The sequence below is a fragment of the Typopeltis vanoorti genome, chromosome 9, assembly GCF_054136105.1.
Source record: "Typopeltis vanoorti isolate ZY-2024b chromosome 9, IOZ_Tvanoo_1.0, whole genome shotgun sequence".
In the NCBI taxonomy this organism is placed as follows: Eukaryota; Metazoa; Arthropoda; class Arachnida; order Uropygi; family Thelyphonidae; genus Typopeltis; species Typopeltis vanoorti.
This window is the reverse complement of record NC_143557.1, coordinates 72,095,528-72,114,689: the sequence shown is the minus strand read 5'-3', so window position 1 is coordinate 72,114,689 and position 19,162 is coordinate 72,095,528. Positions and strand designations below refer to the sequence as shown.

At 34.4% G+C, this 19,162-nt stretch overlaps 1 protein-coding gene across 6 annotated transcripts in view; it reads right to left on the bottom strand.

Annotated features, from left to right (window-relative positions):
- Positions 1-4,622: 4,622 nt before the first annotated feature.
- Positions 4,623-19,162, bottom strand: part of LOC150103147 (lysine--tRNA ligase-like) — a 254,541-nt gene continuing 240,001 nt past the window's right edge. For all 6 annotated transcript variants that reach the window (XM_090397422.1, XM_090397423.1, XM_090397421.1 and 3 more), the window contains one exon: positions 4,623-4,795. In XM_090397422.1, coding sequence (XP_090253548.1) covers positions 4,721-4,795 — 75 coding nt within the window. In that variant the 3' untranslated portion in view covers positions 4,623-4,720. The remainder of the gene's footprint in view (positions 4,796-19,162) is intronic.

The window sequence follows — 19,162 nt, the reverse complement described above, 5'->3', positions numbered from 1 at the left end:
GCAACATTGAACTCACATCCCCATTTCTGTGCCCAATCACTCAATTTATTCAAGTCTTCTTTTAAGGCCACAACATCTTCACTACTCTTTATGGTTCATCTCAACTTTGCATCATCTGCAAACAACTGAATATCTCCATCCAAATCAAGGAGTAACCTTACACCACTAGACAGTCATCATTTTGCCAGAGGGAAGATTAACAAAATTAGGAATCAGTATTTAGAAGGTGACGCTTGCTGGAGTGACAGAGTAAATGCTTTACTTAAACAAGAAGAGACTGAACCAGTAGATACTAGGCCCCTGTTAAATTTTATAAATTGTTTATGTGCACATTTATAGGACAGATTCCCTGAGAATGAGATACAAGGATGGTCAGTGTTTGATATCTCCTCTATTTCACATTGCGATTTCTCATTTGGTAGTGAACATGTTAATGCCCTTTGTCTTAAATATCATGATTTTCTGGATGATACTACAGAAATAATTAGTCAGTTTAATGATTTCAAAATTTCTGTACAAGAAAAATTAAATGCAAAATGATATCAAATTTTACACAAATGGTTGTATTTGCTCTTCAAAATGAGCAGTTTTGTGATTTGGCAAAGTTGATGGATATTGGAGTAACCGCCCTTGCATCTAGTGCAGACTGTGAGTGAGGTTTTAGTCTAATGAATCAATTATAAAACCAACTTGGAAACCGTTTAGGAGAATGTCATTTGGATATGCTAATGAGAGTAAAAAGTTACCAATTATATGGAAATTCAATTAATTTAGATAGTGTGTATAAAGAGTGGGTGAATGCCAAAGACAGAAGAGAGAAAAAATAAAGAGATAGAAGCTAGAACTAAACAAGATGAGAATTAGTAACGGACTTATTATGAATGTTTAACAAGGTGAGAATTAGTAATGGGAATATTTTATTATGTATGTTTAGAGTTATTTGCAAAGTTAGAAAATTTAATTAAAGACAATCAGTCACTAGTGTTATCTTTTGTTTTTACTTTATTTCTTACTTCAAATCAGATCAATATTAAATACATATAAAATATTTATGTTAGCTCTGTGATTGATGTCAAACAACTTTCTTGGTGATGGTAATAATACACACGTTTAGAATCCTATCTAGTACAGTCGGTATCGTGTTGGCCTCGCATGCGCGAAGTCCCCAGATCGAGTCTTGCCCAAGGCTTGTGAATCATGATTTCAGACTGTTTACTGGGGAGGCTACTGCCATGCGTGTGGGAACACGGTGGGGAGTTGGGGTGACCTGGCTGACGTCCCATTGACACCAAAAGGTAAAGATTGAACTAAAATCTTTTAACTTTTTTGTTTAAATGATCAGTATGGTGACTCGTATGGGTGCGCACATACTTTTCAAAAGAAGGCAAATTTTGCACGCACACAAATTTCTGCGCACACTCACAGCAAAAAATTAGAGAGAACATTGCCTTCCTCCATCTCTATTCCTGTCAGGTCATCCTCATTCAACCATGTTTATCTTATTTCAACAATTTTTGGGAAAATGAACTCTATCAATGCTACAGTTTCATTCCCGTCATTTCAAATACTTGTAACATTTGCAAACATACATACATACTAGCTCATTTCTATTTCTATAACAAGTCCCATCGATCCCACTTCTCAGATGATTCTACACCCATCCATTCCTCTTTATCATCACTAATATTACATCCCTTCCAGATCTAAATGTCACCCATGCATCCTTGACTATCTTAATCCTTTCTTGCATATTCACACATCAGCTCCTGCAACCATCATCTACACTTCTCATGCAGTGTCTCTCTGTCCACCCTAGCCTCCCGTTTTCTTTCCAGCCTGTGTTCCTTCTCTCGTGTTACTCACCTCTCAGTTTGCATACCTGCCTTACTCTCCTGTTTTTCCACAACACCTCTTCCTTTCTCAGGTCTTAGATTCACTTCAGTAATTATTTCCTTTTGCCAAAACAGTTTATTCAACTGACTTGTAATACATTTAAATATAGCACACCTCTTTTACAGAGCTCTATCTTCCCCTCAAATTGATTACACATTCACAAAATGAACTCCTTTCTCCTCAACAACTCTGCTAGCATACCATTCATAATCTTTGCTTGCTTTCTCAACTCATCATCTCATACCCAGACAACATGCTGACTACCCTACCTACCAGACTGCTATCTTTCACTCTCCTTAACAGTTTCCTGACATCCATCCTTACATCTTACTTGTTACCAATCAAATCATTTGTGCCAATAATCACTATCAACACTTTTGCTTGTGTACTCCTCTTATCCAATGCTTCAATCACCCTGCTCATTCTACCACTTGGAAAACAAACCTTGTACACCTATTCACTTGCCACGCCTCTAATCACCAAATCCCAATATACTGCTACTCTTCAATCATTCATTCAATATTTCTTTAAAATCTTTCATCCGGTTCTTCCTCATATTTCCATGCAAATCCATAATTCTCCTCAGTTCATTTCCCGTATATTTAATCTCTCGCCTCATCTTTACCAACTCTGCTTTCAACTCTTCAATTATTTCTTTTTCATTTATGCCAATTGCATTTTCACTACCTTGTGTGTCTGCTGTCTTACTGTTCACTGCTGCTAACTTGCCACCAGCTACACCCACTTTCATACTGCATATCACTGCCATCTACACACACACACACTACCTCACCACTGAATGTCGTTAACTTACAGCCGCTTTCTCCCACTGTTTTACCATTACTGTTCAAGCACTCAACTGTGCCGTCAACTCTGCTTACTCCCAATCTTAATCTGTAATCTTCTGCTGGCTACTGCTCACATTCAACGATATCTTATAATCCATAAGAATGTAACACTTCTTGCACACCCAAACTCCCTCATTTCTCCCATTAATCCTCTCCACATAAATATCTTCAGTCACTCCCCAAGTCACATTCATGACACTTCAGCATCTTCAAAAAATCTATGTCATTTGCATTGTCTTTTCCACCGATCTATGTTTCACCACCATTTTAGTCAAGCTCAAAACTACACACAAGAAACATAAGGAAAGGTAATAATTATAGAACGCTATCTACACCAACCACTGCCTCTGGCCACAGCTATCATACACAATATTTAAAAAGCACATGACTATTGTAGACCTCAAAAAAGGATATTGGATGGATAATGAGACCGGAACAGACCAATATGGTCTATACCTGTATTTAGTTTTATGATGACTATTGTTACATGCAACTTTAAAATGTAAACATTTTTTCAGGATCAGTCTAGTATTTTTTATACCACATCTCCAAACTAGAGGTTGCAGAACCTACTGTATTTTTTCTATATTCTCTCAGAGCTCATTGACTTGCTTGCTAGGGACTTTCAATAACCTTTCTTTTTTTCCACAATTGCTTCTAACTTCCCTAGTCCACACAGAGTTCTTATTCTCTCCTTGCAGACAACTTCAGCACCTGCCTCTCCAGCTGAATGAATCAACGTTTTCTTCAGTCTGCTACCAAGTCTCCAATGTTTGGATCTTGTTTTCAAGCATTTTTTTTTTTTTAACAATATTTGTATACTTATGTCTATATTCACCTCTAAAAGCTCTTCTACACTGACTCTTTAAAAATTCCTGACCTATTTTTCTTTTAAATATGGTATTCAATTTGATACTGCTCAAAATTAAATTGTGATCAGCTTTTATTTCATAAATCTTGTGCAGCCATTTTGTTTTACCATATTGAGAATAACAATATTGCTATCAGCAATAACATAGTCAATGAAACTGTTCATATTTCATGTCTTCTCTTTCTATGTGAATATCTGTTTATATTTATAAATTCAAGCAGACAAGAAATTATATTCTTGGTTTATATACAGATTTATATACAGATTTATTTATCAATTTATTGATAAATAAATCTGTAGATTTATTTATTAATAAACTGGTTACTGATTAGAAAAAAAAGAATTTTTTAAAAATTATTTTGTATAGGCAGCACCCCCCACTTAAAGCTTCACAGGCCACCACTGATACAGAGGCTAATGACTTCACATCAATTGCCTTAGTGCCCTGAAAGGAGGTGTGCTTTGCATTATGGGATACCAAGACAACTGATGTCAAGTCACTAGCCTTTATATACAAGTAGCCAATCGTAAAGTTGCACAAACTTTGTTTGCTTTTACTTAGATAAAGGATGAAAAGAGGAATACAATTTCTTGGGATCTTTAATTTATAGTATAACCAAGTGAAAAAATGTCAATATTTATTTTTATGTTGGAGTGTAATGTTAGTAATGACTGGTCCATATTGTGAACAAAAATTCAAAAAGTACTTATAATTTACCATTACCATCTACCATATTCCTGTAATAGCAAGAATCAAAGAAATTCTGTTATAATGGTATGACATGTATACAAAATGCCTACGACTTTCTCAAATTCTTCAAAATGGAAAAGTAAAGAAAGGATTCTGCTAAGAAGACCAAAAGTGGACAGAATTGCAATAGAAATTTACACAATTTGTCTGTGTAAATTTTCCTATATTTTCCTACTGCCTTGGCAATGAGGATGATGATAATAATAAGAGGAGTCAATTTTCCTGTTTGGAATATCAATAAATAATACATGGGTATAAATAAAAAAAAAAAACATTTTACTGTCCACTAAGATTTTACAAATGAGGAACTATTTACAATGGAAATTATTGAATTCAAAATATGTTTTATTTATTTTTTCAAGAATTTTCTTCTTCCTCAGATGCCTCTTTGCTTTGATTCTGTGGTTTCATTACTGGGAAAAGCAGTACTTCCTGAAAATAAAAACAAAGAAATATGCAGAAGTCTTTCCTAGAAATACACATGCCCAAATTAGGAAAAATAAATAAATATATAAATTTAAATCATCACTCCCCATATACACACAGTGTATCCATTAAGTAATGAGACACAGATTCAAAATCATCTCCTTCTAACTCCAAACAATGTTTATATCTATCATACAGGCATTTGAAGACATGGTGGAAATCCTGAATGGGAATCTCCTTCAGTGTCTGGGTCACACTGCATTGGATGTCCTCAATGTCACTGAAGTGCTCCCCCTTTCAAGGCACACTTCATCTCTGGGAAGAGGAAAAAATCTATGGGAACTAAATCTGGCAAATGGAGGGGGAACAGAATGGGGGATGATCACACAGATTAATTTCAAAACTAGAAATTGCTTCACAGGCAGCGCACAGTGCCTGGGCACACTGTCATGCAACAGATACCAATTGTTGTTTTGTAACAGTTTTTTTTTTCTGACACATCGCATGCAGGCATACAGACGTTGCATTATTAATAAATAATACTGACAGTTCACTGTGGTACCCTCAGGAACAAATTTTCAGTGGATAATTCCAGCAGTATCTTAAAAAAACAATGATCATCGTCTTGACCTGTGATTTTTGAAACCTGACTTCCTTCTGCCAGAGAGAAGGCATTCACACCATCCCATGTTCTGGTATTTCATTTCTGGATCAAACTGAAAACACCAACTTTCATCACCAATGACAATTCTTTGCAACAGATCACTATCTTGATCAACTGCATGGATGAAATTTTGACAACATACAGCCCAGTGCTCTCTCTCTGTTTTTGTGTCAATATGTGCAGCACAAACCTCAAACAATCGTCCTCTTGTGCAAATCTCTTTCTAAGATTAATCTGGCTGTTTCCTTACCGACACCAAGCTGTACAGTACAAGTAGCCTAGTGGTTATTCACTTGTCATGGGCCACAATTTTCCTAGCTTTCACCACATTTTCATTTGTCCATACAGAAATGGGCCATCCACAGCATGGTTCATCCTCCAGGGACCCTCCCCCCCCCTCTTTAATTGCTGAAGCCAGCAGAACACCTGCGCATAGCTCAGACAGTCATTGACATAAACTTTTTTGGGTCTTGGTACATTTCTGTAGCAGTTTTTTTTAATTTGTAAGATAGATGTAAGAGAAATTCTGCAGTACATGTCTAGATGGGGGGGGGGGAGAGAACACGTGGTCACTCAAACATTGGAGGTGGTTAGCAAAGATATGAGGAGTATATTGCTAGTTAATGAGCTTAAGAAAAGTATGGATAGGCATTTTATGACTAATTGTTAATATGTGGTCTCCCTGTGATGAATATTAGTTCCTCATGAATGGCAATATCTGGATAATAATCCTTACTAGTTCAAAAGTCTCCTTCCCCTCGACAAATATTATATGCATCCTCCTACTCACACAGTCTTACTTCACTGGTTGCCATATGAAAACTGCTTCATCACCTGACTTGAAAGTTGCACCAGTTACAACACACTCTAGCAGTCAAAACTATAAACATGTTTGTAACTTTCATTCAAAGGGTTGTCTGTAAAAAATCTATCTCATACTTAAATTATATACACACTGTATATGTATATAATTAAATTATCACCATACCCATAACTGCTTCTCTAGATATTTTTCTCTGTTTATAACTGCTTGTTTTGTATAATTACCAAGTTTGTCCTACCACTGAATACTGATCTCACATCTAAGGTAGTGGACCAAAAATCTGCTTGAAAATCTTGGATGTGTATAGAAATTTATGCTCTCTCTCACATAAACTACTCTCAATCACACAAAATGTTAATTATTGACACATGCCTTTCCTATAAATAATTTCACAGGCATCATTACCCATCCACTTTTCTCTTAATTAGAAGTAGTTCTCTAACTGTGGGAGGATGCATATAATATTTGTTGAAAGGAAGGAAGGAGACTTTTGAAGTAGTAAGGATTATTTATCCAGATATTGCCATCCATGAGGAACTAATATTCATCACAGGGAGACCACATATTTACAATCAGTCATAAAATGCCTATCCATACTTTCCTTAAGATCATTAACTAACAATATACTCCTAATATCTTTGCTAACCACCTCAACTGTTTGAGTGACCCGTGTTCTCCCCCCCCCCCCATCCAGGCATGTACTGCAAAATTTCTCTTGAATCTATCTTACAAATCCCTTTAGTAACTTATTTATTTATTTATTTATTGTATGGCTTGCACACATGGTTAAAAGACAATAAGATAAAATACACATGAATATAGATAAGATACGCATATGATAATATGAATAAAAGAAAGTAAAACATCTACATTCAGGCAAATACAAATATAAAATTTATAACAAGCATCAGACAGAAGATTAATCATATTTTAACATTTAGGTTTTTAATCCAGTTGATCGCCTCTGGGGATAGGTCAAAGATATCCTTAAAGTCACCTGGATAAGCCGTCAGCTCACATTCCTGTACTATATGGCGAATGGTTTAGGTCTCGACTCCACAGGGACAGTGAGGATTTGGTATCTTACCCCTTTAGTAACTGATATGTTTCTATCACCTCTTTCTCATCCAGCAACCAACTTTTCACTCCACAAACCAAAATGTACTTTCATTGCAACATTCCAAAGATCCATCACTATCTTGGTCACTTGCTGTGGAATTCTCTCCATTTCCTTATCCTCACAAAAATCAAGAGGCCAAACATGACCACAGCAGTTCAGATGTCCTCACATTGAGGCTTATAAAGAAAGATAACAGGTTCCATACTCATATACTTTAGTGTATTTTCAACATCTGAGTGATCCTTCTTGCTATTTTACTCACTTCTACAATACGTCTCTGAAACTGATTTCCCTGTCCACCATTCAATTCCAAATCCTTAGCCTACATAAATTTCTTGCAGTCCAAGAAATGCATAGCTTGCAATATTTTTAATTCAAAGTGCATACATAAACTTCACTTTGCTACTGAACTAGTAAACAATTATCCTTTATTATTTATTATTCAAACCATAATATCCTTTTTTACTCAAATCATATACAGGATCTCTACATTACTTCCTCAGTTCAGCATCATCAGCAAACAATTGGAAAGCCTATAAACCCAAATCACCCTCTGATATCATTACTATTCAAATTAAAATACAGCAATCTAAGCAGAGGTCCCTGTGGCACTCCCCCTAAACTCATTATCCCCCCCTCAGAACAGGCAAATCAGCCAGAAAAAAGCATCCAAAGTAATACACTGCCACCTTCACAGCCTTAGTTGCTTTGGCTATAAATCTAAAATAATTAACCAAAACCTGGTGTCCAAAACATAAGGATGAACATTAGTGATTACAACCACAAATTTAGATGAATCAGCTTGTGGCAATTTGTATAACTGATGATTGTGAGTAGAAAGCAGGTATACATTCACATTTTCAAATTGTGTGCAAAGGGCAAAAGGCTGCAATAAACAAATTGTATTTAAAAGAAACTCTTTTTTTTTTTGTGAAGGAATAAAGTTGCAAACTTGAATGTCTTGTAATATCCTAAAGACATCATCTAGATCAGTGTTTCTCAACCTGTGGTCCACGACAATGGGACAGGTGGTCTGCAGGCAGAATTAAATTAATTGAATATATATATATTTTTTAATTATCCAAACAAAACAAATTAAAATTGAATAAGTAAGTAAAAATTATTGAAATCAAATGGAGACTTAAAAAAACCAACAAATAGCATTAAAATGCTCAAAGGCAGAAGCAATAAAACTATATTGTTGTTCACTTCACCCTTTTTATTATTCATCATTCTGCCACTAAATTTGTAGCGGCAAATAAATTTACATACATATATATATATATATATATATATATATATATATATATATATATATATATATATATATATATGTAAATGCTTTATTTACATCAGAAATGCAAAGAAAAAGAATAACTGGCTTAAGGGAATCAATGATTTTCTGATGTAGATGGTCATCCATCTGCAACATTACAAATTTTTCCATTTCAGCAATAAGATTGTCACATTTATGGATGACTAAAGTATTAACTAGTGCAATACTTTTCACTTCACTATAAACTTTATTTTTGTTTTTAACAACTGTAACAACAGCAGTGCAAGGTAAGTTTATATATATATATATAAAATAAAATAAAATAAATATAAAGTAAATGGGTAAAAGATAATGGGTGTCGGTTTAATGTGAAGAAATGTTAACTTCTGTATTTTGGGATAAATAGATTAAAAGCTGTCTATCAAATTGATTGCACTTTACTCCAAGAAATACTGTAGATGAAGCTAGAGATTTAGGAGTGGTAGTAGACAGTGTCGTGACGTTGTTCTCTTGATGTTCGAATCCGCCATCTTGTTAAAAGTCACTTTTATAAAATAAAGGAAAACTAATTGTAAATTGATCACTGATCTAAGGGTAGAGAAATTTCTATTATACTGCGCCACTCTATCCTTAGATAAGTCTATATGAAATAGTAGGATCAATTCAAAATTAGTTAGCAGTCTTTTCATTCATTCAGGCCGAAGTATTTATTTTCCCTCTTTGGGATTCCCGCTAGATTCGAATTTTTGTAAACGGTGCAGTAAAAAGAATTTCAGGCAAATACAACAGTTAGGTTAACAAATAAAGCATTTAATATAGGTCATATAACACTTACATAAATTTTACTTCTAATTTTAAACAATAGAAATAAGTCAAACATTAAGTCAAGTCAATTACATTAGCACAATCTTCCAAGTCTTCACATACACCTTCTTAGCTTCTGGGTTATAAAGTTTTTACACTTAAATGAATATAATAGAACATCCAATCTAATTAGTTTTCACACATTTTTCAGTCATGCTATAAGTTCAAAATATTACAGGATCTAATAGCTGAAAATATCTTTCAAACAATTCCTATCTCCAACTCTCAACCATGAAGGGTTTCCACAGTTAAAGTTAATAAATCACTATGATAGACCTTACCGGAAATGGTTCCTAGAACATCTATTTTGTTGTGAGCAAACTTCTGGAATTTACTTATTACACTTAAAGAATAAAAACACATCTACAAAACTTATCCGCAGTTATACTTAAAGCACTGTCAATTACGCTTCAGAATTCTTGACATCAATTACGGCACTTCAACTATCCTTATTACCACTCATAAATTAATTAAAACACTGTGAGGTTCTCTTTAGGGCAAATCGGAAATAAGCTGCAATATTAGATCAGCTGGGTTCATTCAGAATTCTTCCTTGAATGTTCAGCTTTTTACTTTATCCGATTGTAGCTTTAATTTTCCTTCTATTATTACTGCTGATTTCAATTTCAGCTAACTATAAAATTCGTTACGTTCTTGCTCACTTATAAAAATTATCCACTTAACTCCTACCCTTAAGAACCTTTTATTTACTTCTACTTCTTTAGTTTATCACCTTTACTTCCTTTTACTTCCAAGTTTCCGTCCCCACTCTTTACTTTTTCCTTGTATTTTTTTTATTCTCTCTTCAGCCCACGCTCTGTTCCACTCGCGCTCGTTTATTTCACGCGTCTCCATGACAACAGACAAACATAAACATTCTCGTCAATGTTAGACAAGGCTATACTACTACATTGAGTCATTACATACGTTAAGCTTTATACACAAATAGGAATAATTAGAATATTTGCTTTTCAATAAATGCGTAGTTAATATTGCAAATATAAGTTTCTATAATATTGACATAACAATAAATAAAATAGCTTAATAATATTTAATACAGAATCTATTTACCATTAACACATTTCTTTGATTAAATAATTAAATATTTGATATAATTAAGGTAGTTATATGATATCAAATTATAATTTACATTATTTACATTAAATAATATTTACAAACGCAGCCTTTGTGATGGAAAATCATGTTGGATTCTGAATCAAATAACATTTATTCTATTTTCTACATAATTAGAATCCAACAACAGAATAAAGTTTAGAGGGCATATTGTTTCAATAGCCAATAAGATTACTTGGCTATTGAAGAACACATTAACAAGTAGAGATAAGAAAGTTGTTATTCCTCTTTATAAGGCTTTGATATGTCCATATCTGGATTACTGTGCTCAAGTTTGGTCTCTTGGGTTTCTTGGGAATGAGAAAGCAGTGAAGAAGATTCAGAGGCAAGTGACCAAGATGATGAGTGGTTTGTGGAATGTTCCCTACAAAGACAAACTGAGAATGTGTGGATTGTAGAAGTTGGTTGATAGGAGAAAAAGAGGGGACATGATAGAAACATTGAAACAGGACTGATGCAGGGTAAATGTTTCAACACTTGGCTGGAGCGGCCAAAACAAGGAGGCATCCCTGGAAGATGAATAATGGTATGGTTAGTTGTGGTGTGAGGAATAGAATTTTTGCTTGGAGAGTTGTGAATGAGTGGAATGGATCACCAGAGTCAGTAATGAGTGCTATGTCTGTTAATGGGTTCCAGGAAAGGTATGATAGATTGTGTGGATAGTTCGGGTCTCCCACAACGAGTCTTCGGACTCCATGGAGGTGCCCATACAATAATAATAATAATAACGTATTGGTGCCTGAGACTGAGAGTCATGAGATGTTACAAGAAGAACGAGTGTTTGTGTGACAGACAAAAAAAAAGATAATATGAAAGAGCAGTAAGAAAGTTACGAAAGAATGGGTGAATGATCTGTGAAAGTAGTCACGAAAGTAGCATGAATGATGTAACTGATACTTAGTAGCTAATGTGGTATAACAGCAGTGGACACAGTAGTGAATAGTAAGAAAATGAAAATGGAAAAGGCAGTGAAACTGTAGAAGAATGAAAGCAGAATGGTAGAAAAGTTGATATGAAAGATATGAACATGAGTGAGGTTATTAAAAAAGAAATGGAAAAAGTGAGGAATGAATTGAGGCATGTGAGCATGAGATAGTACATTTAGAGAAAAGATTGGTGGTTGGAGGTGTAAGAAGAAGGAGGGGGGGTGTCAATAGTAGAGGAGTCAGAGATGAATGATTTCAGTGGAATGGTGGAACGTACCATAGTACTGAGGTGAAAAATGTGAAAATGGAGCAGGAGAGGAGCAATGATGAGGCTGTAGAGAAGATGAACAAAAGAGTTCAAATGATTTGTGAAGAAATGTAAATGAGATAGAGCAGAATTTGTACTAGGGTTTGATAATAAGGAATATGTATGACAGGATGATAATAAGGTGTCATAAATGTCATGACAGCTAAAATATGCAGGAAGGGAGGAGTTGAGTATGCATGGGAAAATGTGAAGGTTGTTTGTTGCAGATGGTCAGCATCTACATGTGTGTGTGTGTGCATGCATGGTCCTGCTGTCTAATAGAACTCACAGTCCTACTAAACAGCAGAACTGGGAGTATAAACTACAGGATCAGTTATGAGGTAAATGACAAGGGAATGCAAGATAAGATGTGGAGGGATGGTAACAGTGAAAGTGCTCAAATGATGTGGTGAGGAACTGTGGAAAAGGAATGGGTCAATCCACAAATTATTGGTGTCAATGAGACATGATTAAAGTAAGATGATGTATTAATTGGAATAAAACATGATGGCTATAGCATTTTTTTGAAAAGGTAGAAAAAGATAAAATAGGAGGTGGGGTGTCATTGATGATCTCAGAAGAGTTATGTCCCATCCACATGGAACTTGAAGAAAGCAGAAGTGATAATGGCTTTGAGAACATTTGGTGAGAGAATGAAGTAAACAAAAATTTTAAATATTTAGTGGGGTGTTGCTACAGGTCAGGAAATGGAAGGAAGAGTAAATATGAAAGACTGACTTTAGTTGTAGGAGATGGCAAATGAGTCACATCTGCTGAAGATGTAGTCAAAATTGTTCTATGACTTGAGATGTAAAAGGAAAACTTTATCATAAAATATTATTACCAGAATCACATGTAAATTAAGATTAAATTCAAAGACATTTAAATTAAACATAGGTGATTCCAGTAATAATATTTTATGATGTAGTCAAAATGTGCAATGTGTATTTTGTTAGTGATGACAATAGGAAGAGGACATAAGACTGACAATTCACGAAAAGGAAGTCTAACAGATTCATTTTTGAAATTACGGATTCTACAACTGTGTTAAAATAACTCTTTTTATTATCCCGACATTTCGATCTTCATATCAAGATCATCATCTGGAGCATACATAAATATGCAAGACAAGCTGTGTTACATTTCAAACCGTAAGCTAGAGAAACAATGATTTGATCACATGCTACTCACTAGCATGACCTCTAGTGAAAAAAAATAATAAAAAATTACATCAAGCTAGATTTAATTTGATTACATGAATAAACATTCTTGCTTACAGATGGTTTTTCTTCCAGTAACAGTGATGTCCTATTTCTATTATTACAATTATTATTTTTGATTTTAAAAAAAAATTATAAATTACAACATGAATAAACATTCTTTCTTATAGATTTTTCTTTAACAGTGATGTTCTATTTTTTTTTAGTATTAAAGCTGTTATTTTAGATTTAGGATCCTGGATTTTCTACAGTCTTCATAGTTGTTCTTAGAGAGGAAGGATTCGTGGGACGAATATATGCCTTCCATATGTATGGGATTTTTAGACCATCATTATTGTTTAGATTGGGGAGGTTGATAACGATCTCACAAGCTTCCTTAAATTTGCCTTCATACCATGTTTTGGTGCGATGTAGACAACTAGTGCTTTTCCAGTCAATTCTATGTAAGGTGTTCAGGGCATGATCAGAAAGGCCAGCTTCACCATAATTATTATATTTGATGTGTCATTTATGTTCTTTTTGTCTGATTGGAATTGTGCATCCTGTTTCTCCTATGTATGGTATGTTGCAGGTGCAGTAAATACAGTATACTCCAGGGTGGGCTAGCAGAGGGAGTGGGTCTTTGAATGAGTTGAGTAAGCTTTTTAATTTTGCAGGAGATTTAAAGGGGGCTTTGAGGTTGTATTTTTGTAGTACTCTGCTTATTTTGTCTGATGTCCCTTTAATGTAGGGAATGGTTATAGTTTTAGTGTAGTCTGATTTGTCTTTGTTTTTTATTGAGGTCTTGTAGAGAATTTTGTTAATAGTGTTTTGGCTGTATCCATTTCTTTGAAAAGTATTGCTGATCACTTTAAATTCGTTTTTCAGTGCCTGTTCATTGGAGCAGATCTTCAGATCCCTATTTTTTAGGGTATTGATGACACCTAGTTTTTGTGTTGGGTGGTGGTAGGAGTTTATGTGTATATATTGGCCAGTATGTGTCGGTTTCCGGTAAACAGTGAAGGAAAGTCACACGTCTTCCCTCGGGCGATCTTTCCTTCACTGTTTACTGTTTATTGATGACACCTAGTTTTTGTGTTGGGTGGTCGTAGGAGTTTATGTGTATATATTGGCCAGTATGTGCCGGTTTCCGGTAAACAGTGAAGGAAAGTCACACGTCTTCCCTCCACCAATCTTTCTTTCACTGTTTACTGGAAACCGACACATACTGGCCAATATATACACATAAACTCCTACCACCACCACCCAACACAAAAACTAGGTGTCATCGATACCCTAAAAGATAGGGCTCTGAAGATCTGCTCCAACAGATGAACAGGCACTGAAAAACGAATTTAAAGTGATCAGCAATACTTTTCAAAAAAATGGATACAGCCAAAACACTATTAACAAAATTCTCTACAAGACCTCAATAAAAAACAAAGACAAATCAGACTACACTAAAACTATAACCATTCCCTACATTAAAGCGATATCAGACAAAATAAACAGAGTACTACAAAAATATAACTTCAAAGCCACCTTTAAACCTCCTGCAAAATTAAAAAGCTTACTCAACTCATCCAAAGACCCACTCCCTTTACTAGCCCACCTGGAATATACCGTATTTACTGCACCTGCAACATACCATACATAGGAGAAACAGGATGCACAATTCCAATCAGACAAAAAGAACATAAACGACACTTCAAATATAACAATTATGGTGAAGCTGGCCTTTCTGATCATGCCCTGAACACCTCACATAGAATTGGCTGTAAAAGCACTAGTTGTCTACATCACACCAAAACATGGTATGAAACCAAATTTAAGGAAGCTTGTGAGATCGTTATCAACCTCCCCAATCTAAACAATAATGATGGTCTAAAAATCCCATACATATGGAAGGCATATATTCGTCCCACGAATCCTTCCTCTCTAAGAACAACTATAAACCGGACTGTAGAAAATCCAGGATCCTAAATCTAAAATAACAGCTTTGTAGTACTAAAAAAAGGACATCACTGTTAAAGAAAAAATCTATAAGAAAGAATTTCTATTCATGTTGTAATTTATAATTTTTTTTTAAATCAAAAATAAGAATTGTAATAATAGAAATAGGACATCACTGTTACTGGAAGGAAAACCATCTGTAAGCAAGAATGTTTATTCATGTAATCAAATTAAATCTAGCTTGATGTATTTTTTTTTTTTTCACTAGAGGTCATGCCAGTGTTATATCGTCGTTTATTTTTATTTAGGTTTTTCTTCCTTACTTTCTTCACTGATATATTCTATTTAATATACTTCCTTAAGAGTGCCTTACTCAACTCTACCTAGGAATGCTTTCTTTTCGTACACTGGCAAATTTATTTTTTATTGCTGCGCCAGCCAAAGTCCTATAATATGAGCTTATTCAAATTCAGGGAATATTCCTAGGTTAATTGGCATTCATTCTAATATACACTAAATAGATACTGGTACTAATTGCAATCGTGGCCAATAATCTATTACTTAAACACTTTCATTAAGTTCCCTCCAGCTGTGGTTCTAAATTTTTGCAAGTGATAATTTGAATTCTCGAAATCAGGCATGAGTCAGGCATATACAACAAAACATCTTTATTGGAACAAATTACTTTACAACTATAACTGGAATAGGATACTAAGCTTTTCAAAATCTCTTACAAAGTTAGTTATTCAATGCTAATTCAACAAAACGCTCACAGATCAAATTGCTAATTACACATACACTATAAAACATTATAATTAGCTAACTATGTTATTCTAAATCAAACTCTTATTGCACTACATTTTAAGACATTTCACAACCCGTTACTATTCTGGGCATAGATCATTTACAAAATTACAAATTCACATATAATCTCAGTCACATGCAGCTAAAATTTCACTCCTGACATTCCTGTGTTCAGCAGAATTATTCTATCTCAAAATACAAATCCTTATTATAGTCCACTATGAATTGTCCACTTAATATAATTTAACATTAAATTCTGTCTCATTCAAACATATAGTAAAGGTCTTTACGTTACCCACCCACTCTTTTTCCGAAGGTCTGTTAACAGCCACGTGTTATTCGGGTCCTCCTTCGATCGGTTGCTTCTGCAATAGGCTTATGACTACGCTGTCCGTTTTACATTCTTCCAGACTCGAACTTCTCACTGCCTCGATATAGTGTTGTCTCTGCTCCTAGTTGAGTGGGACATCTGCGACTCGCACAATTTCTGCGTGGGCCGAAGATTCGCGTGCTGCTCATCATGGAATCTTGTTGAGCTTACTCAGAATGCCTGTCTGCTATCTGGCATTATGGGACCCTCTCGCTCGTCCCTACTCCATCTGCTAGTAAGGAATCCTCAAGGTGAAGTCACGAACAACCAGGAAAAAGCCTTGCATTATCGCACGCATTGCCTTATATTTCGTCCCTTCTTTTCCACACGACCCTTAGTTTTCATCATTTAAGATGATCCTCAAAGTCCTAGCTGCCGTTAGGTGCTGTATTCTAGGAAATCCCGCTTGCATCATTTTCCTCGTACGTTGTAGCTTGCAGCATTACGGCCAATACGTGCGTATGTGACTTGACCTTTGCACTCGTACTCTTAACTTCTTTGGTAACTTATTAAGTTTAGGACAGCTTAATGGGACAAGATTATACTACTATTTCCTTATTACAAATTCATTAATCCGATAATGCTTCAGTTTAGTTTTCAACTACAAGATTTTTCTAGTGCGATTTACATGTTATTATTACACAACTTCCTATACAACATAAATTAAGAACTGTGTGCTGTTAACCAGGTATTATCTGAGTTAGCCAAATTCTTTTCTTAATGAATAATTTCTTAAAATTCGTCCATTCAGGATCTAACACCAGTGAGTAGCATGTAATCAAATCATTGTTTCTCTAGCTTATGGTTTGAAATGTAATGCAGCTTGTCTTGTATATTTATGTATGCTCCAGATGATGATCTTATTATGAAGATCATAACGTCGGGATAATAAAAAGAGTTATTTTAACATGGTTGTAGAATCCATAATTTCAAAAATGAATGCTGATCACCGTGTAACACTAAAAGAAAAGTCTAACAGATGAGCTTAGATGTTGATGGTAATTCATGATTTGTTTTTAATGGTATTAACAACATGAAATGGACTATTTTATAAAAAAAGACGTTTTATTAACTTGCTTATATTTCGCTGAATTTCAAATCGCAATAGTGAGTAAGTGGAACAATACAATTTTAACAGACAAAAGATCTTAAGTCCTATTTTGGCACCCTCTACTGTTGTAAAAAAAAAAATTTACATTTATGTGGGAGTTGCTCTTAAAATAACAGTCTCCCAAATATTTAGCAAATTAATGAAGCCATATTTGTTCAGATAAGAATTCTTCATAGCCATAACTGACTCAAAAAAATAATCTTTTGGATCTGTACATTAGTTTTCTTCCAAGAAGAAAACTATGTGCTATTTAGAAGTCATTACAGATATCCAAAAGATTATAATTTTTTTTACAACATTAAAGGGCACCAAAATCAGACTTTAGATCTTTTGTCCATTATAACTGTATTGTTTCACTTACTGTCAGAGGCATAGTGAGGCTATGGCCAACATAGGCGCTAAGTTTACACAGGCACAAAAATTGAGATTTTTAAAGTTTTTTTTTTTAGAACAGCACAATTTTCTTTCCTGGCCATAGGCACCAAAATTCCTCATGACGTTTACTGTTGCGTATACATTCTGTGTTGTGCTCTGATGATGCTGATTTGAAATTCAGCGAAATATAAGCAAGTTAATAAAAGATCGTTCATGAGCTATCATATACAAGAGAAATAAACCAAGGGGTCCGACAGGGATGTCCCCTCTCAGCAACTCTTTTTAATATCTACTTAAATGAAATAATAATAAAATGGAGTAAAAATTTACATCAAGGAATTAAACTTTCACCTACAGTTAACTTAAACACTCTCCTCTTTGCAGACGACCAAATAATAATTACAAATTCTGAAGATAACTTACAGAAAGCTATTTTAAATCTAAATGAGATATCCAAAGATTATGGTATGATAATATCAACGAAAAAATCAAAAACTATGACCTTTAAAGGACAAGATCCAGCAAGAACTAAAATAGTATTAGATAACAAGATCTTAGAACAGGTGAATTCATTTAACTACCTAGGATGCATGATCACTTATGAAAATGAAAAAGATATAAACATAAAAATTGCAAAATATTTAAAAATAACAGGAGTAATTAACTCTATATTTAAACCAAACCTAGTTCAAAAACAAACCAGGCTAAAAGTATACAATACATTAGCCCTACCAGTCTTAATGTATGGAAGCGAAATATGGACAATAAAACAAAAAGACAAACAAAGATTAATAACAGCAGAAATGAAGTTTATGAGAATAACTGCAAAGTATACCCTATTTGATCACAAAAGAAATGAAGAAATTATGAAAGAATTAAACCAAGAACCAGTAATTGAAAAAATTAAAAAATATAAACATAGATGGATGGAACACGTTCAAAGAATGAAAACAGAAAGATTACCAAAACAAGCCTTAAAGTACAAGCCATTAGGAAAAAGAAAACCAGGACGTCCTCTTAAACGATTCAATGATGACTTCTAAGGCCAGAACAGGCCTAAATCCTTGATACGTATGATGATGATGATGATGAATAAAAGATCTTTTTATAAAATAGTCTGTTTGGTGTTGTTAATACTGTTAAAAAATAAGGCATGAACGAATAGGAAGTGTTAAAAATGTAAGTAATCTTAATGTTAATAAGGCTGTGGGGACCAGATGATGTAATCACCATATCTATTGCAAAATAAACACATTTCCTTTCTCACCTAACAACCAAATTCATCAAACCACAATGTACTTTCATGGCAACAGTCAACAGGTTCTGGCAGTTCCCTTGACCTGGTTGTTCAACAAGTGTCTGGGAAACAGAAATAGTACCAGAAGCATGAAAAGAAGGAAAACAGAATTCAATGGAGAATTCAACAGTCAACAGCAATCAACTATAA